The sequence below is a fragment of the Podarcis liolepis genome (assembly GCF_965112155.1).
Source record: "Podarcis liolepis genome assembly, chromosome: 2".
Lineage (NCBI taxonomy): Eukaryota > Metazoa > Chordata > Lepidosauria > Squamata > Lacertidae > Podarcis > Podarcis liolepis.
Window position 1 is genome coordinate 105,520,538 of NC_139555.1, and position 25,389 is coordinate 105,545,926.

Consider the following 25,389-nt stretch of genomic DNA (forward strand, 5'->3'; position numbering starts at 1 on the left):
GGCTGCCAACAGGGGGGCTAAGGTGAGAACCCATTCGCAAAATGGCTGCCATTGTGGGTGTGGCCCGTCCCAAAACATCCATTTCAAAGAAGGCAAATGATCCTCAATACAGTCATATATTTGATCCCTAACACCTTGGTATTCGGACATGTTGGCTCCCAAATGCCACAAACCCAGAAGTGAGCGTTTGCGAACGTTCTTTGGAACCTGAACATCCGACGGGGCTTCTGATTGGCTGCAGGAGCTTCCTGCAGCCAATCAGAAGCCACACTTTGGTTTCTGAATGTTTTGGAAGTCAAACGGACTTCCAGAACTGATTCTGTTTGACTTCCAAGGTACCACTGTATACTCGTGGGAAACTGTTTGTATCCTGAGAACCTTCTCTGCCTCCCGGGTGTCCTTGGAATCAAAGTTCTTCCTTCCATATCATGGTTTCTCTCCACCTCCCTTAGTCCCTGTGTTGCTCTTGGCTCCTAGCACTTCCCAGTCCGCCTTGCCCGCAGCAAACGGAGCCTTAGTTTTGCCCTCCACACAAATGCCAAAGGCGGTTCATCCGACCTCCTCCTCTGACCCACTCCCTGCCATCACACACTGTGGCCAACGTTCCTTTAAAGTCCTTTATTGGAATGGAGAGTCTAGCTCTTAAGAAAACATGATTCCCTCTCCATACAACCCCACGTTAAGAAGTGCTGCCCAGACCCTATAAATATATATATCTATTTATATATATGTAGCATGATTCCTGCCTGCGGCGACAAGCCCCAAACGAGGGCTGCTCCTGGGTCAATGGGCGCTCCTGCCCTCCCTCTGCTGCCGCCTCCTGATCATAGACGCTCTGATGGCAGTGAGTTCGGTGGCCGAAGCTAAATCCATGCCCGGGGGGGACGGGGGATTTGGGGGCACAGGAATGCTGTGCATCAAGTTCCGCAGGTGCTGCTGCACCCTGAGCCTCACGGGGTAGGCGGGCGAGAAGGGAGCGCGAGAGGCCGCCAGGTCAGGAGAGAGGGGGAGAGAACCCATTTCCTGCGACCGCATCGTCAGCCACAGCTCCCTACCTGGCATCGGGGCTGCCTTGCTGGGCACCGGAGCCACCGCGCTGGTGCCTTTGGGATCCTTGGCCTGGTGGAGAGCGGTCTCCTGGGGAGCTAAGCTCTGGGAGCTGGACGTAGCACAGAGCTGAGCCGGGCCGGACAACTTGCCCCCCGGGACGACCGTGGTGGTAGCCATGCTATGGGCCATCAGCACTTTCCGGTTGCGGGGGTGTATGTTGAGCTTGCTGGGCAGCTTGAACTTTGCGGACGTCGAATCGGAGACCTTGCTGCTGGGCGCCTTCTCTCGGACTTTGTTCTCCTTCCCAGGAGCCGCAGGCTCGGTCGCCTTGGCGTTGGCGGATGCCCAGCACGGGGTGGGGGCTCGTGGGGTATCCTGGTTACTGCGACGGTAGATCAGCTTGGGCTTGGGTGGCTGCGGCCCGCTGCTGTTCCTGGCGTCGCTAGGCACGGGGCTTCTCTGGAGCGGAGGCCTCTTGACGGTGGAGCCTTCTACCAAAAGGCTAGTGCCAATGTACTGAGGGATTTCCACAGCTGCCTGTGGGGAGATGAGGGAAACAGGGTGAGGCTGCCAAGCAGGGCAGCAGGGATTCTCGTCGGCCCTGGCTTGCAAAGCTGCCACAAGGCTAAGAGAGATATCCTGAGACGGGGCTTCGGGGATATGGTTTCATCCCTGGACACTGAGGTCCAGCTCTGAGGGCCTTCTGGTTGTTCCCTCACTGCGAGGAGAGAGGTTGTTCCCTCACTGCGAGGAGAGAGGGAACCAGGCAGAGGGCCTTCTCGATAGTGGTGCCCGCCCTGTGGAACATCCTCCCATCAGATGTCAAGGAAATACAACAACTATCTGGCTTTTAGAAGACATCTGAGGGCAGCCCTGTTTAGGGAAGTTGTTAATGTTTGATGTTTTATTGTGTTTTTAATATTCTGTTGGGAGCCGCCCAGAGTGGCTGGGGAAACTCAGCCAGATGGGCAGGGTATAAACATAGCTGTCAACATTTCCCTTTTTGTAAGGGAAATTCCCTTATTCCGAATAGGATACCTTGCAAGAAAAGGGGAAAGTTGACAGCTATGGGTATAAATAATAAATTGTTGTTGTGGTTATCAAGCAGAAATGGTCCCCAGGATGCATCTGTCTCTGGTGTAGAGGAGGCCCAAAGAAGCTGTTCCTAAATTGTGCCTGCATACATGCTACAGCGTGTCTCCAGAGAACCACTAGGGTGCTTTCAAAAAACCGAATTGTTAAAAAGGGTCCTGTGATGCTCCTTCCCATAAGCCCCCTCCAGGAATAGGTAATTCTGGAGCGTTTCTGCACCAGAGTGAAGGAATGATCCAACTCCGCCTGATGCAAAGCCACACCAGAATGACCCAGAGGAGACCATCCACTGCAGTTCTGCAGGAGGTGCATTCAGAACAGTGTCTGCTTCCAATCTGGAAGGCTCAGTAGGAAGAGCATGAGATTTCTGCACTGCAGGGGGTTGGACTAGCAACTAGACTAGCAACTCCACTCACCCGGCCTGTGCACCAACCCCTTTGCCAGCTGCCCTTCTTCCACACCTGACCAAACCCCACTCTCTTTACACTGCTCCTCCCCTCACAGCGCATCCCAACCCCAAATGCCTTTCAACAGAGGGCAAGAGATGCTTCATAACGGCTTGCTAAACCGCTCTGTGAAGTGCCTCTCCTTCCTTCCTGGGCTGCCTGCCACCAGCAGTGCTTCCTTGCTCTCCTGCCTGCATTTGTCACACTGGAGTTGGCACGGTCACCTCCTGGTGGCCACGTGAACTGCAAAGCATGACAACAGCCTTAGGTTTCTATATATATAGGAAGAAAGGGGAAGTCTGTGTGTGTGGTGCCGCCTCCCAACCAATCAAGGCACACTCCGTAGAGGAGAAGTTCAGGCCTGCTTTGAGGTCCTGCCCCATTCCATGAGGCACTGGAGACAGCTCTGAATGAGCTCCCTTAGCTTTCTGTTGGCCATTCCTGCCAGCTGGCTCCTCAGGCACCTCATCAGCCTGCAAAAAGGGTGAGCCATCTGCATTGAAGGCCACCAGATGGTGGCAGAGCAAGAACCCAAAGGAAAGGGAGGCAGAGCCAGTGCAAGGCAAATCAGGCAGACTGGGGAGATGCTTTATCCAAGCAGCTAATCCCAGTCCCTGAGGCTAAGGCAGCTGGGCCCAGTGCACTAACCTGTTTGTAGATGAGCTCAAAGTCTCCCGTGTTGCAGTTGCGGTCGTACTTGCGATCGATGACCACACGCAAGGTGTCCTCCTGCACGCTGGCGCAAAGGCGGGTAGTGATGGCAGTGGAGGCTGCCATGGTGGGGCTGGCATTGATCTCAATCAGCCACGGCTGGTAATCTTCTCCAAAGAGGAAGTCTGCGCCGTAGAGCTCAAAGCTGTTTTTGCGGAATTCCACCAAGTCCTGCGAGGTCTGCATGGCGTGAATGATGGCGGCCTTCATGCCGGGCACAATCACCGTGGACCACGCCTCGGGGGCCCCCATCTGTCGCAGGTGGGCCTGGAACTGCTCGGACGACCACATGTTGTCGCGGGGGAGCTCAGAGTGGCGGTTCAACGAGTTCTCGTAGTGCTTCTGGATGGAGTTGTTGCACAGGTGGATGGAGCTGGGTTGGAGAGGAGGGTAAGATCAGTCCACAAGGGGCGGGGGTCAGGTGCATCGGGCAACAATACAGGATTGGGACCCGGGAAGTGTGTGTTCCATCCCTGCTAAGCCACAATAGGAACACAGAAAATCAGCCCATCTATCTCAGCGTCATCTATAGGGGCAAGAGTGCAGCGGCACTCAAGGATTTTGGAAAGGAGGCTTTCCCAGCCTTACCAGGAGATTCTGGGGACTGAACATGGCACCTTCTTCATGCAAAACAGAGGCTCGCCCACTGAGCTGCTCCCCATTCTCAACTCCTTCCCATCTATGGTGGTCAGGGATACTGTTATGTACTGAGTTGAATAGGATCCAAAATGCAACAGTCTGATTGGTCCTAGAACAATAGGATTCAGAATGCAGCAGTCTGATTGGTCCTAGAACAATGCAGCAGTATGACTGCTCTGCAGGAGCCACCCAATCCAGCTCCAGATGGAAGTGAATCCACAACCTGATTGGCCTACAGGAGAATTCCAGAATTAGCCAATCACGTGCAGCCCATTGTGTAAATAATGTATATAAAGCAGACATTCTGGGGGAACTTTCATTCCTCCTCACCACTATGAGCTGAATAAAGAGCATGAAATCCACTCTCGACTCCAAGTATATTTCAGATACTTCTTCCTTGTACGTGCTGCTGTCAAAGAAGCCTCATTCTGCATTCTAAAGAAGCCCTGTTCACAAGAGCTCTGCCCCCGACGGCTGACTTACCAGCGTGGTAACCACAGTACTTCTCGGGCATTTCTCCCCTGCTAGGCTCCAGCAAAGCGCAAGGCATGACTGCTCTCTCTGCATTCTCCCTTTCCCCAGAAACCTCATCTCCCTCTACTTTAGCCCCATAGCGCCCTCGTGGCTCTCTGAACAAGCCTCAGCTGCCCTCTCTTGGGGCTCTCCAAGATATTCAGTGGCCAGCTACCATCACATGCCTTTCCCCGGTTACATTAAGCTGGTCAAGTTGCTTTGGCAATGTTTGCAGAGCCCGCTGGTCTGCATGAGAGCGTTGATTTATTTAATTTCACACAAGAGATTTCTCCCCTGCTTGTCAGGGCACATTGCCCTCACAAGGTGCCTTATCAAGAGAGAATTAAAACACAACACACACAAAAACATATATGGAGCTTCCCAAGGTTTCAGGCAGGTCTGCAATCTGCTTAAATGGTCAGAGCTCTGGTTCACAAACTATTAACCCGGGAATAATAACTGGGATGATCCTGCAGAATTTAGAAGAGCGCAGAAAGCTGCCTTATACTGTCAGGCCAACAAAGAGGGAAAGAAATTGCTGAATTAACTAACTGAATTGGAATACAAAAAAGGGAGGTGTGAGGAGGTCAGGGAAGCAAGGAAATGAGTGTAAGGTGGAAAGATTGATGTATTTTTTAAGTGTTTTTTATTTATTTTTTTGTATTTTGTATTTTTCTTTTATTCTTATTTCTGTCTTTTTTTCTTTTCTTTTTATCTATGTAATTTTTTTCTTTGAAACCTTAATAAATATCATTTAAATATATATATATATGCATGCTGTCAGGCCAGACAGTATTGTCTCAGTGTTGTCAGCACAGACTGGCAGCAGCTCTCCAAGGATTCAGGCTGGAGAGATTCTCAGTCCCACCTGGAGATGCCAATGCATAAGCCTGAGACCATTCTGCATGCAAGGCAGATGCTCTTCTGTGGCTCTGCGGTCCTCACGGGACATCAACGAGACTATTTAAGACTGTGAGTGGCATGCACAGAACAAAGACTTCACAAAGCAGCAGCATCCCTCTTTCTCTCTCTCTCTCTCTCTCTCTCTCTCACACACACACACACACTAACCACAAACATAAAGCTGTATCCAGCTGTGGAGAAGATAAGCAATGCAACACTCACGTGTCCAGTTTGTGTAGGGAAAAGGGCTGCGTGGAGAAGCGGATGTAGCTATGCTGGTAGAACCAGATGGTCAGTGGGTTCCAGTCGGTCACCAGGAACCACTGGCGCAGATCAAACTTGGTGCCAAAGATGAGCAGGGGCGTCTCAATGTATTTCTGCACCACCCACTTGCCGTCCTTTACGATCATGGGGTCGCAGTCCACTAGCTTCACTATCTCCTCCAAGCGGTCCATGCACATGATGCCTGTTGGGAAAGAAACAAAAGCCCTCACGATCATGACAGACCCACGTCCGTTCCATCCCCACATCCTTGCTATCAGAGCAGTTCGGAGCAAAGCGAAAAGCTCAGGCACTCTTTCTGCAGAAGCCAAGCTAGGGAGACAACACGCTTTCCACAGCCGATGCAGCGAAGATGGCAAGAGACACAAAGTGCATGTTTTGTGTTACTGGTGTCCAATCTCCACTCAACTCAACAAAGAGAACTTCTAGGGTGGCTGTGAAACTCACGAAGGTGGCAGTCATATCACGCCAGGATCAGGAGCCCTGGCCATCAGGTTGTCATGGCAGGACTAACATAACACATTTTTATCTTTGGCAGGAACAACAAAAAATGGTTCCAGAAAGGGCCTAGGGTTGCCATATTTAAAAAAGTGAAAATCTGGACACGAAAGTTTAATGAAGAAGAAGAAGAAGAGGAGGAGGAGTTTGGATTTGATATCCCGCTTTATCACTACCCGAAGGAGTCTCCAAGCGGCTAACATTCTCCTTTCCCTTCCTCCCCCACAACAAACACTCTGTGAGGTGAGTGAGGCTGAGAGACTTCAGAGAAGTGTGACTGGCCCAAGGTCACCCAGCAGCTGCATGTGGAGAAGCGGGGAAGCAAACCCGGTTCACCAGATTACAAGTCCACCGCTCTTAACCACTACACCACACTGGTGAAAATCACCAAAATCTACCAACACGGGCTGCCATTTCCACTCGAGGGCTGAATACTGGCTATGTCCAGGAAATTCTGGATGTATGGCAACCCTAAGAAAGGCTAACAAATGTCAATGATAGGAAAGGATCTGCCTTTGGGCTTACGATCTGAAAGTCACAACACAAAAAAGGAAAAGTGTTTTGGTGACCCTTTAGCTCTCACCCTATAAGGCTGGTTCATAGTTGGGGGTTAACTCTGAGCAACCTCAGTCTGTCACTAGGGCAGGCTGCATTCACTGCAGTAAGCAAGTCCCTTCTCAGTCGGCCTTCACTGTCTCATTTGAATGTGTGAACTCAATAGAGAGGCCGAAAAAACCCTCCTCACATTTCAACTGCTGGGTGTCAAGAAAGCACACCCTCTCCTCTCTAAGCCTGCTGGGTGAGGGCTGCACCAGTTGTGCACAGTGCCTTAGCAACCCAGATTTTTTAACGGCAGCAAACTCAAGAAGGGCACAATAGGGAAGTGGTCAGGGTGCCACTGCTCAGGAAGAAGCCCAGCGTGAACAAGCCCTTTGCCAAGTCCATTTCCCCCCAGTCTCCCCCTTATATGCTCTTTTGGATTATCAACTCCCCTCCATATGCAGCGCCGCTTCTCTCACCTCTGCCCCGGGACTTGGCTCCTGGCTTCACAATCCATATGTTCCTGTCCCCTTCCATGTCCAGCTGCGGGACGACCTTTGACAGTCGCTGAAGGACGTCTTCGCACCGCTCGACGTGGGCACCCGTCTGCACCATCTGTGCCCCCTCGCTACAAACACAAACATTCAGAGCAAGGACCCCACCCATTCTCCTGCCAGCACGATCTGCTTGGTTTAGACAGGCAGCTATTCTAGAAATGAGCTGTATATCAGACTCAACCACAGCTTTATCTAGAAATTGGCACGGTTATGACCAAGTGGTAGATCTCAGAATACAGCCTCCTAATGGACCATTTCACCATTAACAGATTTACAGCCCTTGCAGTCGCAGAGTGAACTCGTGGCTCTCTAGATATTATTAGACTCTAATGGGGTGGCGCTGTGGGTTAAACCACACAGCCTAGGGCTTGCCGATCAGAAGGTCAGTGGTTCGAATCCCCGTGATGGGGTGAGCTCCCGTTGCTCGGTCCCTTCTCCTGCCAACCTAGCAGTTCGAAAGCACATCAAGGTGCAAGTAGATAAATAGGTATCGCTCTGGCAGGAAGGTAAACAGCGTTTCCGTGCACTGCTCTGGTTCGCCAGAAGCGGCTTAGTCATGCTGGCCACATGACTCGGAAGCTGTACGCCGGCTCCCTCGGCCAATAAAGCGAGATGAGCGCCGCAACCCCAGAGTCGGCCACGACTGGACCTAATGGTCAGGGGTCCCTTTACCTTTTAACGCCTATCAGCCACAGCCAGCATGGCCAACACATCAAGGGATTGTGGGCAGTATCTGACAACATAGTTCCATTTGTGTAAGGACTTCTGGCTGCATTACGAACCCCCCCCTTCCCCTATGCACCCCCTAAATCTGTTCTTGGGGTTCTCTGAACCCTCTGGAGGATATTTGGAGAGGGTGTGGGAACATGCAGGGAGAGAAAGTCCTTGTGCTGGTGGAACTACTTCAATGGGATACCACCCTATAGGCGTTTAGCCCAACAACATAGAGTAGGCTGTAGGTTCCCCATCCCTGGGCTTGGGATACGTGAGCATTTTCAACCACAACGTCTCAGGTGCTATAGAGCACCTGGGAGAACCTTCCAGGTGGCTCAGATTTCAGTAAAGGTAAAGGGACCCCATTAGGTCCAGTCATGACCGACTCTGGGGTTGCGGCGCTCTGGGGTTGTGGCCAGCATGACTAAGCCGCTTCTGGCGAACCAGAGCAGCGCATGGAAACGCTGTTAACCTTCCCGTCGGAGTGGTACCTATTCATCTACTTGCACTTTGACGTGCTTTCGAACTGCTCCTGGCAGGAGCAGGGACCAAGCAACGGAAGCTCACCCCGTCACAGGGATTCGAACCTCCGACCTTCTGATCAGCAAGTCCTAGGCTCTGTGGTTTAACCCACAGCGCCGCCCGCGTCCCTTGTCAGATTTCAGTACCCAACTGCAATCCCTTCCTCTCTCCATTGTTTCCCATGCCTAGGGCCTTCATACTCAGGTCCGACAGTCATTTCCCTTCAGTCTTTCAGACATAGCCCCCAAATTTATCGTCCCCAGTTTGTGATGATTAAAAACAAAGCAAAAACAAAAAGAGAGAGAGATTAAGAGCATGAGCATGTAAAGATGAGCAAAACTGCCTAATTCACGTAACACAATTCACATAACCTACATAACAAATTTCTGCATGGACACTTCTCAGTCTGCTGATTCCTGCAAAATTTTGTTTGGAAATAGAGCAACATTTCCAGCTCTCACAATTGTGAAGGGAATGAAAGATGTTCAAGGAGTTTCTGCTCAATGCCCCTAGAAAAAAAATCCAGGTTTAATCTGGCAGGACTTTCCAGTAGTCAGGGAGTAAGAATTTCTTTACACAATACAAACCCAAAGTCCTTCCCTCAAGTTCCCCATTAAGTCCCTGTACCTTCCTCTACATACCCAGTTGCTGTAATCCTGATAGGTGTAGTTTATTCCCCTGTTTGTGTTAGAAGATTGTCCCTTCAGAGTTTATGTTGGCTGCCCTCGTGCCATCGTGATCACATGAACCCCATTCCCAAGGATGCTCAGAGGGGGGAGGAAGGGCAGGAAGAGAGCAAGGAGGAAGGAGAAAGGCAGGGGCTGCAGAGAAGATAAGGACACAAAGTTTGTGGTTCAGTCCTGCCCGGTGTGTCCTCTTTTGTCAGGGGCAAGCTACAAAACCAAGCGCCCTAAAGGCAAAATCTGTATGTGCGTCAAACCTTCTTTCCTAAAATGATTCTGCAAAAAAATAAAGTGGGGTGACAAATATTGCTAAGCTGAAATGAGCACGTACACACACAAAAGGTTGCACCCAGGTGCTGTCCATGCATAAACAGAACGGACTTCCACTTGTGCAACATTATTTCAGCTTTCACTGCCTACCTCCTGCCTTCAGAATACCCTCAAATAATTTTTTTTTGGGGGGGGGGCTTTGAGAGCGGGGTGGAGAGATGAGAGGAAGATGCAGTCTCCTTGCCCAAGTTAAAGTCAACTTGGTGGATTCCACTCTATGCAAATGGACACAAATTTGCACAAAGATCCAGTTCTGAAATTGGGGCTTTCCGGGTTCAAAAACAGATGTTTTTGCTGTGTGGTATATTCCAGCATCTCCTGTACTTACTGGGCTAGCTGGTAGTAGCCATGTAGAAACTTTTCCCAGTGTGACTTTTTCATTAGCAAAGGAGAACCGGATTCTCTGTCGATGTCCTGGTGCCTCAAGCTGCTCATGTGTTCCTCGCAGGCATGTATCGCAGTCTCAATCAGCTGGGATGAGAGCAGGACCCCTTTCTTCCGGCTGGTGTACTGCTTGACTTTGGAAAACGAAGGGTTGTTGAGCCAGTTATGCAAGGCACACAAAGCAAGACTGCCTGAGATACTGTTTCTGCTGCTCCCTGTAAATCACAGACCTTCCAACATTTCTCCCATGAAAATAGGGACATTCTATTCATTTATAATAATAATTTTACTATTTACACCCAACCTGTCTGACTGGGTTGCCCAAGCCACTCTGGGTGGCTTCCAACATTTATATACATACACACACACACACACACACACACACACACACACACACACACACAGCTTCCCTATATAGGGCTGCTGTCAGATAGCTCAGGAGTCACATAACTCCATATCTTCCAACATTTCTCCAAAGAAAACAGGGATGTCCTAAAGAAAAGCGGGACATTTCAGGATCAAATCAGAAACCAGGATGGTTTCCATAAATCCAGGACTGTCCCTGAAAAATAAGGACACTTGGAGTGTCTGAAATCAAAGCAACACACACACACAAACAGTCACAAACAGAGACCTAGGTCTTTTTTACAAACAGATTCCCAGTTGTCAGCGTCTGGCTGGACACTGAGGAGTGGTGGTTGGAATCTGACTTGGAAAACGTGATCAGTGATCTGGGGGAGCCTAAAAGCTACACCCACCCACCCACCTCACTTCAGATAAAGAAACTCCATAGCACTTCTTTCTTAGGATATTTTCACATGGAAGACTTGAAGCAAACTCATGCTTCAATTAGTTTCTGATCTAATCTCCACTGGAAAGAAAGTTCATTTGCATGTCAAACATCTCTACTCCATTCTCTCTTCTTACACAGAGGAGAACCAGCCCAACCATAGACAAGAGAAGGATCACTCAGCTGTGAAAAATATCTTAGAGAAAAAGCCACAGGGCTACACTTTTGGAGGTAGCTCATAGCAACTTCTCAATAGTCTCCCCTAGAACACAACTGATGGCATTAGCAAGAATTTCAAGAGAAAGGCAATTTATCACATGTTCTGCTCTCCCATCCAGGACCTTCTCCAGGTACTCGCTGGAGACGGCAGTAGAGAAATCTCTGTGGTTGTTCCTTTTTTGAACACACAGCTCCTACCGCTTACCTGGAGTCTCTGGGAAATTTGGGGGCTCATTCTGATTAGCATCCAGTCTTGTCATGTTGGGTTCATTCCAGTATCGTTTTACCACCACTTTGAGAAGGCTCCTGGCTGCAGTGAGCTGGAAATCCTCTACCATAAAAGGGAGAGAGGACACATAATTCTCTGGTGAGAATCCAGAGCAGGGGGGAAAGGAACCCCTAAACTATCCTCGCTCCTCAACTGACATTTGAGGCCACCCATTCCATCCAGCTACCTCAGTGGAGGAGATGGGAAGCAGGGCTTGTTTCATTAGCTTTGCTGGAGGCCCAGTTCCATCAGGTGTCTCCTGCCCCTGATTTGTGCCAGCTGGTCATCATATTTAGAAACTGATGCCTGAATTTTTATTTCCCTCTTCCTTCCCTGTCTTTTGCACTTGCGTATTGTGTTGTGTTTTGTTTTTTTAAATATAAGCCAGCAGGTAGGGACTGTTCTGTTTTGATTGAAGCAGCTTAGGTAAAGGTATAGGGACCCCTGACCATTAAGTCCGGTTGTGGCTGACTCTGCGGTTTCGGTGCTCATCTCGCTTTATTGGCCGAGGGAGGCGGCGTACAGCTTCCGGGTCATGTGGCCAGCATGACTAAGCCACTTCTGGCGAACCAGAGCAGAGCACTGAAACGCCGTTTACCTCTCCGCCAGAACGGTACCTATTTATCTACTTGCACTCTGACGTGCTTTCAAACTGTGTTGTTTTTTTAAAACAACAGGGACTGTTCTGGTAGGGACTGTTCTGTTTTGATTGAAGCAGCTTACATACAATCAAAACAGACTTCCTACTACACTAAGACATACCATCAAAGTAGAAAGTATATCCCAAAACATGGTGGGCCTTTACTCTGGGATAAGGCGTCTCTCATCCCATTGTCCCCATTGTGCTAGAGTCATGGAGTTACTGTCTCTTCCCCACCCCACCGAAGGAGAGCATTGTGAACAGTTCTCACCAATAAAGGCATGCTTTTCATCTTCAGCTCCAAGGCGGTAACAACGTGGGAAAAAGGTATCGGCATCAGCCTGGTCAAACCATGGCAGGTTTCGCAGGTTCAGACACAGCCCTACCTGAGAAAGAAGGGATGGATGCCTTTGCAGCGGCTTAATTTCCTAAGTCCCCACAGCACACATACACAAGCCAGTTGAGCCCAGATCCTGCACATTCCTTTCCCCAACTCGGAACGCCATTCGCACTCTGCTAGCGTGGCCCAGACGTTCAAGAAGCAAAAACTCTGCCCACCTTGGTGGTGAAGGTGCCCGCCTTGGCAAAGTGGTTCATCATCTGATCTTTGCGTAGGAGGCGGCAGTCAATGACATCACGCCGGTTGGTCCAGATGAAATAGGGGATCTGATTGCGAACCAACCTTGACTGCCAGGGAAAGAGGAAGGGTAAAAAGTAAATGTGGAAGCCTAGTGAAACAGCACAGAAGCTGGTTAAAACAACAACAACAAAAAGGACAAGGTAGGTGGGGGGGGGAAACTGGGTGCAGGTGACAGATATGCTGTTGGGAAAGGTGAAATATGAACAGGCAGCTAAATTATTGACGGGAACAAGGTGGCATGATGGTGGCCCAACAGCACTGGCTTCCAATTTTTGTCCAGACCCAATTCAAAGTGCTGGTTTTGACCGTTATATGGCCTTATATGGTTCAGGACCATTATAGCTAAAAAATGACACCCTGAGATCATCATCTGAAGCCCTTCTCTGCATGCCACGTCCACGGGAAGTCTGGAGGGTGCCAATGGCCAGACAGGTCTTTTCTGTAGTAAAAGGTAAAGGGACCCCTGACCATTAGGTCTAGTCGTGACTGATTCTGGGCTTGCGGCGTTCATCTCGTTTTATTGGCCGAGGGAGCCGGCGTACAGCTTCCAGGTCATGTAGCAAGCATGACTAAGCCGCTTCTGGCGAACCAGAGCAGCGCACGGAAATGCCGTTTACCTTCCCGCCGGAGTGGTACCTATTTATCTACTTGCACTTTGACGTGCTTTCAAACTGCTAGGTTGGCAGGAGCAGGGACCAAGCAACGGGAGCTCACCCCATCGCGGGGATTCAAACCTCCGACTTTCTGATCGGCAAGTCCTAGGCTCTGTGGTTTAACCCACAGCGCCACCCACGTCCTTTTCTGTAGTAGCTCCCATTTATGGAATGTTCTCTCTAGGGCGGCCCACCTGGTATTATCCTTGTCATCTTTTTTGGCACCAGGTGAAGACATTTCCCCCCAAAGCATTTGGGCACCCCTAACAATAGAGTGTTGCACTGTTAAATATTTTTAAAACAATGTTCATATTACTGTTTTTGTTTGTTTGTTTTCATTTGACTGTAAATCACTTCAGGACCTTTTTCTATTTGAGAAGTGATGTATAAATGGAAAAAACCCAAATCCTGAATGCTGAAGAACACAAGAAGGGGGTCTATGATGATCAAACAGACAGCATGTGTATTGCAGCGGTTAGAAAGTCTGATTAGGATTGAGGAGACCCAGATTCACATCTCTACAAAGCCATATAGCTCACTGGGTCACCTTGGTCCAGTCACTAGCTACTAGCCTATGGCTGGGTACAAAACCAGAGTATAAAAAGTGCATGTGGGTAACACATATCCGATTTTTCCATGTGTGTTTTTGTCCATGAACAACAACACATGAGTGTTTTAAATTGAACTGTATACAGTGGAACATCGGGTTTTGAACGTAATCCCTTCTGGAAGACTGTTTGATTTCTGAAATGTTCGAAAGCCGAGGATCAATGGGTGGTCGGCAAAATCCATTGAATAAATGGAGAAACACACCTCAGAAGCCATTCAACTTCTGAGGCACATTTGAAAATGGAAGCAATTACTTCCGGGTTTTCGGTGTCCGGGTTACGAATCATTCGATTTCCGAGATGCTCGAAAACCGAGGTACCACTGTATAAGGCCAACCAAAACATCAGAGAATAGTGTGCATGCTACAGTGGTGCCCCGCAAGATGAATGCCTCGCAAGACGGAAAACTCGCTAGACGAAAGAGTTTTCTGTTTTGGAGGTGCTTCGCAAAACAAATTTCCTATGGGCTTGCTTCGCAAGATGACAATGCCTTGCGAGTTCCTGCGGGGGTTCCCCCCCTTTTTCTAAGCCGCTAAGCCGCTTATCAGCTGATCCGATCAGCAGATAAGCCGCTAAAAGCCGCTAAAAGCCGCTAAAAGCCGCTAAAAGCCGCTAAAAGCCGCTAAAAGCCGCTAAAAGCCGCTAAAAGCCGCTAATCCGCTAATCCGTCAATGGGCTTGCTTCGCAAGACGAAAAAACCGCTAGACGAAGAGAATCACAGAACAGATTCTTTTCGTCTTGCGAGGCACCACTGTATTAACGATAGAACCTGGAAAGCTTGCACGCTGCCTTGTCACATTTGGTTGGCCTCTATTGCCTTAGTATGGATCTACTGATATTGGGAAAATCTGAATTAGATGGAGGTGAGGGGACTATGGGCTGCAACCTGGATGAGGACAAGGTGGTGCGGAAGGCATGAAAAGCATGCATCAAATCCACTTTAAACTGCCCTGTGTGTTTGTGCAGCCCTCAACGGGCTTTTGCAGGAACCAGAATTGTGGAGGGAAAGGTTTAGCTGCTTGAAGGAAGCATTTAGGGGTAAGTTCACCATCACATCAAACTAACCATAAGGCTATAGGTACTATCAATGGCATCATCCTGTTCATCTTCCCCCTCTTCCTCCTCATCTGTGAAGGAAACGGAAAACAGCGGAGACAAGGGTCACTCACAGTCATTACCAGGGAGCAGTCTCCTTCTGGGACACACTGAAACTGTATTTAAAGTGCTTATTACTGTGGGTAAGTCCATAAAAAGATGGGTGCTCATCCATATATTTAATTATTTTGTTATTTCTGTAAACCACTTTGAAATAGATAACCACCTTCAAATCACTGATAGAAAGGCAGCATGGGTTTTAATTTTATAGATCTATATACACACATAAATGTTAAATGCAGAATAGCAGAGACATACCTAATGATACTTATTCACACTTAATTTTATAAATTTAAGTTGTAGAATGCACACTCTGAAGAGGCTAAATTAGGAAAATAGTGCACTAGTGCAATATATATATATATTATTAGCAAATGTATACAGATCTTGGGTTGCCAGTGGTTTCCTTCCAAAACCTGGAGCAATATTTACATCAGTTACATCTTTTTCTTGTTACAAAAATGCCAAGTGAAATCTAAGAGCATTTTTTCCAGCCAACCTAATATAGTCCATTTTACTGCAAGTTTTACATTATTTTCTTCAGTCTTCACAAACGTAGCTATTTTGCTGTGTTTTCCCTTGCTGTGTTGCCAACACAAACCTCATGCTTAGGAAAACATAGTAATACCATCCTGTGTTTCCTTGTAGCACTTTTACACAGTTCACTGCAAGCTCTTTTAGGTCCAAACAATGGCCATTTGAGAAGGTTAAGTAACCCATAGGAAACAGTGTAAAGTCAGAGGTGACATTTTAAGAGAGGTGGAGGTAGTTTGAAAGTACTATTAGTGCCCTCAACACACATACACACACATTTCCAATCCTAGGACAAAATATAGCTTGGCTTTTCAGTGTTTCACACTGAACAAATGAAAGCCAGTTGTGATGGGCACTGATTGGCTAGTGCCCATGCCATGTCAAACCTAAGTCTCTCTCTTAGTAGCTTTGCACCTGTTTTTATAGCGTGCATGAATTTATTGGGAGCAGGAACAGATGAACATATCAGGTGCGTGTACATCTGAGATTCTTCCAAAAATTCAAAACAAACTTTTGAATGTTTTTAAATACCATTGTAGAGGCTAGATGCTCCTTGAGGTCCCTTCCAATGTTACAGTGATATGATTTTATGAAATACCTCTTTTTATGTGGTTCTAACTGAGAATCCCAATGTTTCGTTTTACATTTTTGTAAATCGCCTAGAGGGTTTCCTCTTTTGTAAATATACAGTCAGGCAGCATATAAATTTTGTTCGATACAATTAAGAGAGAAGTTGCGAGAGGCTGGTGGCCTTACCGTCCTCAGGCCCGTCACTGTCATCACCATCTTCATCCTGCTCCCCATCAGGCGGACGTTCTCGCTTATTCACTACTTTAGCCACCTTGGGAAACTTCCTCTCCACCCAGCCCCTGCCAAGCAGCCGTCTCCGAATCACGGGGTAAGGGCCGTTCACCATGAAGATCTTTCTTTGCTATGGGGCAACAGGAGAGGCTTATCAACTTTGCCCTGCAGCGGGGAGGGGAGGCAGGGACTCTCCCCTCAGTGGTGATGATGATGATGATGATGATGATGATAGTAATAATAGTAATATCCTCCTCATTGGGCTGGGTTGACCCATCCAACCAAGGCTACAGAAGAGGGGAAAACAGGCAGGGTGAAGACTAAAAAGGCAGAGACCAGGTGAGCCAAGGCGACTCACCTTGATGGCTCTCTCCACAAACTGCCTGGCTTGCTTCAGGCGCTCTGGGTTGAAGGAAGAGTTGAAGTTGATGCTGCGAGGTGAGCGTCCCTCTATCAGAGAGGTTGCATCTCCTGGAATGAAAAAAGAAGAAGGGGGGGAGCCTAGCTAGGCTTTCCAACCTTTGTGACCTCTTAGCACCTACCTCACACCAAGCAGTGGTACCTTGGTTGTTGAAAGGCTTGGCTCCTGAACAAATTGGCTCCCAAACACCGCAAACCTGGAACTGAGTGTTCCAGTTTGTGAATGTTTTTGGGAAGCCGAACATCCGACGGGGCTTCCACGGCTTCTGATTGAGTGCAGGAGCTCCTGCAGCCAATCGGAAACCGCACCTTGGTTTTTGAATGGTTCCGGGAGTTGAACAGATCACTGGAATGGATTAAGTTCGACCTTGGTTTACGAACTTAAACTGTACCAGAAGTCCATTCTTAAACCAAAACTGTTCTTAAACCAAGGCACGCTTTCCCTAATGAGGCCTCCCGCCACCAGTGCCCTTCCACCTTTCGGATTCCATTCTTACACCGAAGTAAAGTTCTCTAACCGGGACACTACTTTCGGTTTTGTGGAATTCGTAAACCGAATCATTCGTAAACAGAACTGTTCTTAAACCGAGGTACCACTGTATTGTGTCCTATATCTATTGCCCAGTGTGCAATAGATATAGAATCATAGAGTTGGAAGAGACCACAAGGGCCATCGAGTCCAACCCCGTGCCAAGCAGGAAACACCATCAGAGCACTCCTGACATATGGTTGTCAAGCCTCTGCTTAAAGACCTCCAAAGTAGGAGACTCCACCACACTCCTTGGCAGCAAATTCCACTGTCAAACAGCTCTTACTGTCAGGAAGTTCTTCCTAATGTTTAGGTGGAATCTTCTTTCTTGTAGTTTGGATCCATTGCTCCGTGTCCGCTTCTCTGGAGCAGCAGAAAACAACCTTTCTCCCTCCTCTATGTGACATCCTTTTATATATTTGAACATGGCTATCACCCCTTAACCTCCTCTTCTCCAGGCTAAACATGCCCAGCTCCCTTAGCCGTTCCTCATAAGGCATCGTTTCCAGGCCTTTGACCATTTTGGTTGCCCTCCTCTGGACACGTTCCAGTTTGTCAGTGTCCTTCTTGAACTGTGGTGCCCAGAACTGGACACAGTACTCCAGGTGAGGTCTGACCAGAGCTGAATACGGTGGCACTATTACTTTGAAATATCTATTGCCCACCTTTGTACCAGCTGTCAACCAGGAAGTCCAATTAGGCAAGGATTTATAGCCAGCACACACTATCAACGGTAAAGAATCTGTAGGAGCCTGATGGGAACATGGCTTGGATGCACAACTCATATCCACCAGGAGTTATGAATTTGGTGTTGTTGGCCTGATTCTGTAGAATTCCCTCCCAGCTGAATTCAGACAGGCCTTCTCCCTGTTGAATGTCAGGCATGTAACAAAGACCTTTCTACTTCAGCATCCATTTTAAGGAAGCTTTGTTTCCATGTTTAATTTTAATTGAACTTGCCCGTTGTATACTTTTCAAAATAAATTATGTGCACTGCTTAGAAACTGCAAAAATAAGAAAGGAAAATAGCACAAAGAGGATCAATAAACAAAATAAAATAATAAAGCAAATCTAGAGGGGATAGCAAATCACATGAACATCTACCCACAGCACAGAACCCCTGGCAGTATCTTGGCAACTCACCTTCTTGTCTATACCTGCTGGTATTGGGAGCAGTGGATGGGTGGCGGCGAGTGGGGTGCAGTTGTGTACGTTCGATGTTGGAGGGGGCATCTCCGTCAGGCTTCAATCCGCCAACTGAGCACAGTTGGATGAGGAACATTGAATAATAATAATAATAATAATAATAATAATAATAATAATAATAATATTTTATTTATATCCCGCCCTCCCCAGCCGAAGCCGGGCTCAGAGCAGCTAACAACAGTAAAAATAACACAGTTTACATAAAATCACAATCAATTAATCGAAATACATTCTAAAATCAATTCATTCTAAAATCAATTCAGAGTCAAATTAATGACAACCATTGGGCCAGAGTTATATGAGGATTACAGAAGGAAAGAGGGGGTCAGACTGTGCCTTGGCCAAAGGCCTGGTGGAACAGCCCTGTCTTGCAAGCCCTGCGGAAAGATGTCAGGTCCCGCAGGGCCCTAGTCTCTTGTGACAGAGCGTTCCACCAGATCAGGGCCACAGCCGAAAAAGCCCTGGCTCTGGCTGAGGCCAGCCTAACCTCCCTGTGGCCCGGGACCTCCAAGATGTTTTTATTTGAAGACCGTAAGGTCCTCCGTGGGACATACCAGGAGAGGCGGTCCTGTAGGTACGAGGGTCCCAGGCCGTATAGGGCTTTGAAGGTTAAAACCAGCACCTTAAACCTGATCCTGTACTCCACCGGGAGCCAGTGCAGCTGGTTTTTAGAAGAACAAGGGTTCAAATGGCACATATGGGGACTACATGGCTAGTCTAAGACATATTATGATACAGAAAAACACACCTGAAGAAGCAGGACTTGTTCCTGCTGTGACTTAAGAATGGAAGAGGCAGGAGATAATGGATCTCTTACATAGGGCCGTATCCAACACTGCAGCTTTGTTGGTGCAACAGATTTCTGTACATGATCTAGAGCAGGGGTAGGCAAACTAAGGCCCAGGGGCCGGATGCGGCCCAATCGCCTTCTCAATCCGGCCTGCGGACGGTCCAGGAATCAGTGTGTTTTTACATGAGTAGAATGTGTCCTTTTATTTAAAATGCATCTCCGGGTTATTTGTGGGGCCTGCCTGGTGTTTTTACATGAGTAGAATGCGTGCTTTTATTTAAAATGCATCTCTGGGTTATTGTGGGGGCGTAGGAATTGGTTCATTATTATTTTTTTCAAAATATAGTCCGGCTACCCACAAGGTATAAGGGACGGAGGACCGGCCCATGGCTGAAAAACGTTGCTGACCCCTGATCTAGAGCCTCCTCTTTTTCTTTTGTCCCCTGCCCCCCTGGTGCACCCTCAAAATTAGTTCCAGAGCGCTGGAGGAACCTCCAGAGCAGATATTGGAGCATGCAGGCGGAGGAAAGGAAGCAGAAGTCCCCCCCTGTGTCAGTGGAACCCTGCTGGTGCAACACTGGGTACAATATTTGTCAGTATGTACTAAGCATGGGCAACCTTGCTTGCTCTTTAAGGCTAACCTAAAACATTTTGCTGCCTGAAACAATATTAAGATAATGTCCCAGCCCCAGTCCTGACTGGATTGGCAGTCTCCCCTCCTGTGGTTTCCAGCAACTGGCATTCAAAAGCATTACTGTGCCTTCCTACCATGAAGATGGACAAACCTAGACCGCATCTTAAAAAGCAGAGACATCACCTTGCCAACAAAGGTCCGTATAGTTAAAGCTATGGTTTTCCCAGTAGTGATGTATGGAAGTGAGAGCTGGACCATAAAGAAGGCTGATCGCCGAAGAGTTGATGCTTTTGAATTATGGTGCAGGAGGAGACTCTTGAGAGTCCCATGGACTGCAAGAAGATCCATTCTGAAGGAAATCAGTCCTGAGTGCTCACTGGAAGGACAGATTGTGAAGCTGAGGCTCCAATACTTTGGCCACCTCATGAGAAGAGAAGACTCCCCGGAAAAGACCCTGATGTTGGGAAAGATGGAGGGCACAAGGAGAAGGGGACAACAGAGGACGAGATGGTTGGACAGTGTTCTCGAAGCTACCAGCATGAGTTTGACGAAACTGCGGGAGGCAGTGGAAGACAGAAGTTCCTGGTGTGCTCTGGTCCATGGGGTCATGAAGAGTCGGACACGACTAAACGGCTAAACAACAAAAACAACCATGAAGGCAGAGCAAAGTCATCATGGCCAGCAGCCATTGGGATCCTTATCCTCCACGAATTTGCCCAATCCTCTCTTAAATCCATTGGTGGCCATCACTGCTTCCTGTGGGAAGGAGTTCCATAGTTCAATTGTACACTATGTGAAGAAGGGCACGAGGTTGGGAAAGGCTGCTGCAGGCAGCCTTTTGCCCTGAAGGCACCTCTTTGACCTAGGAAGCATGGAGCAGAAATCTTGGAGTAGCTGCTACCTTACCTCCTCTGCTGGTCCTCCTGCCCCCTCCAGCGTCACTGTCCCCTCCTGCTTTACACTTTGGGCCCAACTGCGAGAGATCAAAAGAAACACTGAGGTTGTTAAAAGATCCTATGACTCCAAAAGGAATGCAGCCCCACAAGACTTCCAGGGGATTGCCCTACTCCAAAGGCAAATGCAGCAAAAATGACCCAATAAAGGTCAAACAAAATGCGGCAGCTAGAGTGGTGACTGGGAGTGGCTGCCAAGACCATATAACACTGGTCCTGAAAGACCTACATTGGCTCCCAGTACGTTTCCGAACTCAATTCAAAGTGTTAATGCTGACCTTTAAAGCCCTAAGTGGCCTCGGTCCTGTATACCTGAAGAAGCGTCTCCACCCCCATTGTTCAGTCTAGACACTGAGGTCCTCCTCCGAGGGCCTTCTGGTGGTTCCCTCACTGTGAGAAGTGAGGTTACAGGGAAGCAGGCAGAGGGCCTTCTCGGCAGTGGCACCTGCCCTGTGGAATGCCCTCCCATCAGATGTCAAGGAAACAAACAACTATCTGAATTTCAGAAGACATCTGAAGGCAGCCCTGTTCAGGGAAGTTTTTAATGTTTGATGTTTTATCGTGTTTTTAATATTCTGTTGGAAGCTGGCTGGGGAAACTCAGCCAGATGGGCGGGGTATAAATTAATAAATATATTATTCTTATTATTAACACTGACGAATCTGCAACTCCCATGACCACTGTTTCTTCTAGGACAATCAGCTTGTTCTTGGATCTTCAGAAGCCCTGTTCAAAGAGTTGCAGAAAAGCCCCACCCAAAAGCCCCACTCAAAGCACTATCTCACCCAGTGCTTTGAAAAGGGCTTTGTAGGCCAGCAAACGCCCTTTTGACAAAGCCTCAACTTTACATACCTCACAAGTGACTTCATATATGACATCAGGTGTCGTAGAGCAGGTGGGTGTGGCCTGGCCAGCCAAATAGGGAGGGCATAATAGAATGGGCATAATGAGGTTCCCCACTCTTGTTCTAGGTCTTGCTCTTCTTTAATACTAGATTTATTTTTGGGACAGGAGAGGTGTGTGCTTGTGGTGAAGTGAGAGAGCATCAGCTTTGCCTCTCATGGCAGCTGCAGAGACTACCACAAAGCACTTACATTCCTTTGACTGCCACCCTACCCCAAACACCCTTTAGGGGTCACTGTAGTCTTTGCCCATTGTGTGGTGCCTGCAACCAGTTGAGAATTTGGAGTAAACATGCCCACCATTTATGGGTCATGACAGCCTCTTCAAAACTGAACTGAATTTCTGAACATGTATTTCTGGGGGGTTGCTATACAAGCATTGTACGCTGAGAAGAATATTTGGTGTCCTGGTAAGCTCAGCTTCCATTTCTCGAAACCCAGCCCATATAGCTCTGGAAAAGAAACCTTGCAAATGTGTGGTTACCAGAGTCTGGTGAGGAAGTGAGCAGGGCTTACAAACAGAGAGGCAAGCTGTTACTACTTTAGTTAGCTTTTTATAGTACCCTACAAGTTAATCTACCCCTCAGATCCTGCCCTCTTTTAATTCCCGCAAGTCAGGGACATGAATTCCAAATCCTTTCAAAATATTGACCGCTGAAACAATATATTTGTGCAAAGCAGTACATTCCCAGAGAATCTGGATCTTGGCTGTCCCAATAAGCAGCTCCGCGGTCAATCACCTGCATATTCTTGGTGCCAGCTCCACTGCCTGTCCAGCAACTCACAGTGAACAGGTATGTCAGTCATGGCGCACCGCACAGCCACCTGCAGGGACAAGGTGACAAGCTCACTGTTGCAGCTAAACTAGAGAGCCCTCCTCTCCACATCAATATCCCATATAGGAGCTTATGACAGAATATAATCCGGAGACAGACATCCGCATCATACAACCTATGGCAGCTGTCCACTTTCTATTCTATTCTATTCTATTCTATTCTATTCTATTCTATTCTATTCTATTCTTCTATTAAAAAATCTAGACAGGATTTTTTTGGGGGGGGCAGGCCTCTTGTTAGGGGGCAGAACCTCAGTTAGCTATGCATTTTTATTTGGCAGGGCAGGATGGATCTGCACCCAGTACTGCTTATTCTTGTTGGAGTCCGTTGATAAACCTACCTTTTCCCAGAAGCTTTTCAGAAATGCTCACTTGGGTTCGGACAGAGCAGTAACAGCTGAGCTGACCCAAAAGGTGCCCTTCACTGTGTTTCTGCTCTTTTTGCAAACTTAAAATGTGCTTTTAATTTTGGAAATCGTTTTTTAAAAGTGCTTTTTCCTTCACTGCCAGGCACAAAGCAGCTCAGGTCATTAGACAGGGAAGCACTGCTTGATCACACCAATACACACACACACACACACACACACACACACACTCAAGCCATTGGGCACCCTTCCCCATCCAAAATCTAAGCCAACAGTTCCCATACCCCCAGCTGTTTCCCCTCGCTATCCACCCTCCAACCAAGCACAGCATTCCCAGGTGAACATAACCCTGTCAGAAACAGGCCTTTGAGCTCCGAAAAACCTGGCAACTCCCTGAGCACCCACAATATTCCCCATGAAGGAGCCGGGCACCCACAGGGTCATTGCACGCTGCATACACCCACGTCCCCGGGGCACCCACGGTCGCGGGGCCAAGTTGGCGCTTTTGCACCGCAAAGGGAGACGAGAGCACCTCTGTGCATGTGCAAAGGGCATTCCTCTCACCGAGCGGTAACGAGGCCATCAGGAGCCACGGCAGACGAACCCCGTTCCTCCTCTTGCATGGGGAGCTCTTCTTCTCTCCCCACCCACAAAGTTACTACCCCACAGCCTGGTCTCCACGGCCGGCTGCCCCAACCAGCATCCCCCCCAACCCACGGGCAGTTTCCGAGTCCCTTCCCCGCCCCCGAAAAGCCGAGGCTCCCGCTCCCGCCGCCGGCGAGGGCCCAGCTCCTCCGCAAGGCTCCCATGCGGCTGTTTGGCGTTTCTATGGAAACCAGGGCAGGTGCTCCAGGAGAGGCCTTTTCGTTTTGCTTTGTTAAAACTCGTGCCCCTCCCCCACCCCGGGCCTTTCAGAAAGATATTTTGCAAAAGGTATTTTGAGGAGAATTAATTCCCAGAGCAACTGAAGCTTGCTAGCTAGATAAGGGTAATTAGAAAGGAGATCTCAAAAGCCCTGCACCTCTATTTTAAGCTGCTCTCCAGGAACTTCTTTCTGAATCAAAACAGGGATGTTAACTGATCAGCAGAGGTCCTTTGCCAAACCCTCCTTGCCTACTATATCCTTCTCTCTCTCTCTCTTGTGGTTAGATAAGGCACTCTCATCAGTGCACTGCTTAAAGTAGAAATTGCTAACCAGTTCCTGAGCTACAACTCCCATTAGCCTCAGCCAGCAGAGCCAATGGTCATGGAGGATGGGAACTGTAGTCCAACATGAAATCTTGGGGGAACCAGTTCGGCTGCCCCTGCCTTAAGGATGTTGGGCAGCTATCCTGTGCCCCTCAAAATCAGGCGTTAGGAACTTTTGGCCTCCCAAACATTGCCAAACTACAACTCCCATCAGCCCTAGTAAGCATGGCCAGTGGCCAGGGATGGTGGATGTTGTAGGTTCAGCCACATCTGGTCAAACGTGCCTCACACCTGTTGGCCATCAGGCAGGAGGATGGATGTAGCAGTCCGTGCTGGCTAGCGCTGATGGGAGTTGTATTTCGGCAACATCTGGACGGCCCCAATTTCCCTTGCCCTGAATTAAAGGAATTGTGGCAGCAGGGTCTCTTTTAAGGGGACCACTTCTGGCTGATAGGCTAGAGGGATGTAGTCATCCAAAATCTAAGGCGATGTGGGCAACAGCAGGAACCAGCCAGGCAGCGGACGCAAGAGAGGTTTGTGTAGTCCAGGGGTCTGCAACCCGCGGCTCCGGAGCCGCATGTGGCTCTTTTACACCTTTGCCGCGGCTCCGGGGCGGATACTAGCGAGGGGAGGAGGCGCATTGTGCGCCCCAGACTCCCCACTGTGGCGGGAGCTGTACTGGCTGTGACGTCGCATGGGGGCGGTGCGTGCGTTAGTCACGCACCGTCCCGACGTCACCTTCCCGCCAGCTGTCAGATCGCGGCTCCGGAGATATATTTGTTTTAAATGTCGCAATGGTTTTGTGGCTCCCAGTTTTTTTCCCCTTCAGAAACGGGTCCAAGTGGCTCTTTTTGTCTTAAAGGTTGCAGACCCCTGGTGTAGTCAAACTGCAAATGGGAGAAATTACATCAAGGATAAGACTCCAGAGAGGGAGGAGTAAGGTTTTGGAAGCAGGGTTCAAGGACCAACATGATGAGCAACGAACAGCACAAATCAGACTGTTGTAGGTGCAAGTATCCTTAGCTGGCCTGAGGGGCACACATCTACACGGGCTCTATCCAAAAGGGACATACTATTCCTAATTTACCTTAGTTGCGGCTCATACTGTCTCCCTGCTACCTCTGATGACTCATGCACATTTGTGGCTGGCCCCCCGTGCTTAGTGTCCACTTGACCCTGTAAAATTGACGTGGGGGCAAAAGCCTACTTCCGGCTGCAGGTATACGAAGCCCAGACTGGGCACAGTGGGAGGGTTTGTGGCTCAGAAGCAAACAACCTCCCTAGGCTTGAGGCCTACCTTGCAAGAGAGGGCCAATGGCATTGTATTATATCACCTGTTTGAGACCTGCAGAGAATGCTCAGGATGGCTCACCTATGACATCAAAGGGCAGTGGA

At 48.6% G+C, this 25,389-nt stretch overlaps 1 protein-coding gene across 3 annotated transcripts in view; it reads right to left on the bottom strand.

The window, feature by feature from the left end:
- The window catches only part of TTLL3 (tubulin tyrosine ligase like 3), a 28,206-nt gene extending 2,852 nt beyond the window's left edge, over positions 1-25,354 (bottom strand). Inside the window, exons 1-15 of one of the 3 annotated variants that reach the window (XM_083491451.1) lie at positions 25,292-25,354; positions 22,347-22,431; positions 20,658-20,724; positions 18,265-18,378; positions 16,531-16,643; positions 16,128-16,302; positions 14,748-14,809; positions 12,340-12,468; positions 12,053-12,167; positions 11,079-11,204; positions 9,809-9,998; positions 7,154-7,302; positions 5,577-5,820; positions 3,237-3,672; positions 1,056-1,587 (exon numbers count right to left, since the gene is read on the bottom strand). In XM_083491451.1, the coding sequence (XP_083347577.1) occupies positions 1,056-1,587; positions 3,237-3,672; positions 5,577-5,820; positions 7,154-7,302; positions 9,809-9,998; positions 11,079-11,204; positions 12,053-12,167; positions 12,340-12,468; positions 14,748-14,809; positions 16,128-16,302; positions 16,531-16,643; positions 18,265-18,378; positions 20,658-20,724; positions 22,347-22,352 (2,458 nt within the window). In that variant the 5' untranslated portion in view covers positions 22,353-22,431; positions 25,292-25,354. Of the gene's footprint in view, positions 1-1,055; positions 1,588-3,236; positions 3,673-5,576; positions 5,821-7,153; positions 7,303-9,808; positions 9,999-11,078; positions 11,205-12,052; positions 12,168-12,339; positions 12,469-14,747; positions 14,810-16,127; positions 16,303-16,530; positions 16,644-18,264; positions 18,379-20,657; positions 20,725-22,346; positions 22,432-23,370; positions 23,613-25,081 lie in introns of those variants that run through there. The other 2 variants (XM_083491449.1, XM_083491450.1) reach the window with 2 other exon arrangements.
- Positions 25,355-25,389: the final 35 nt, after the last annotated feature.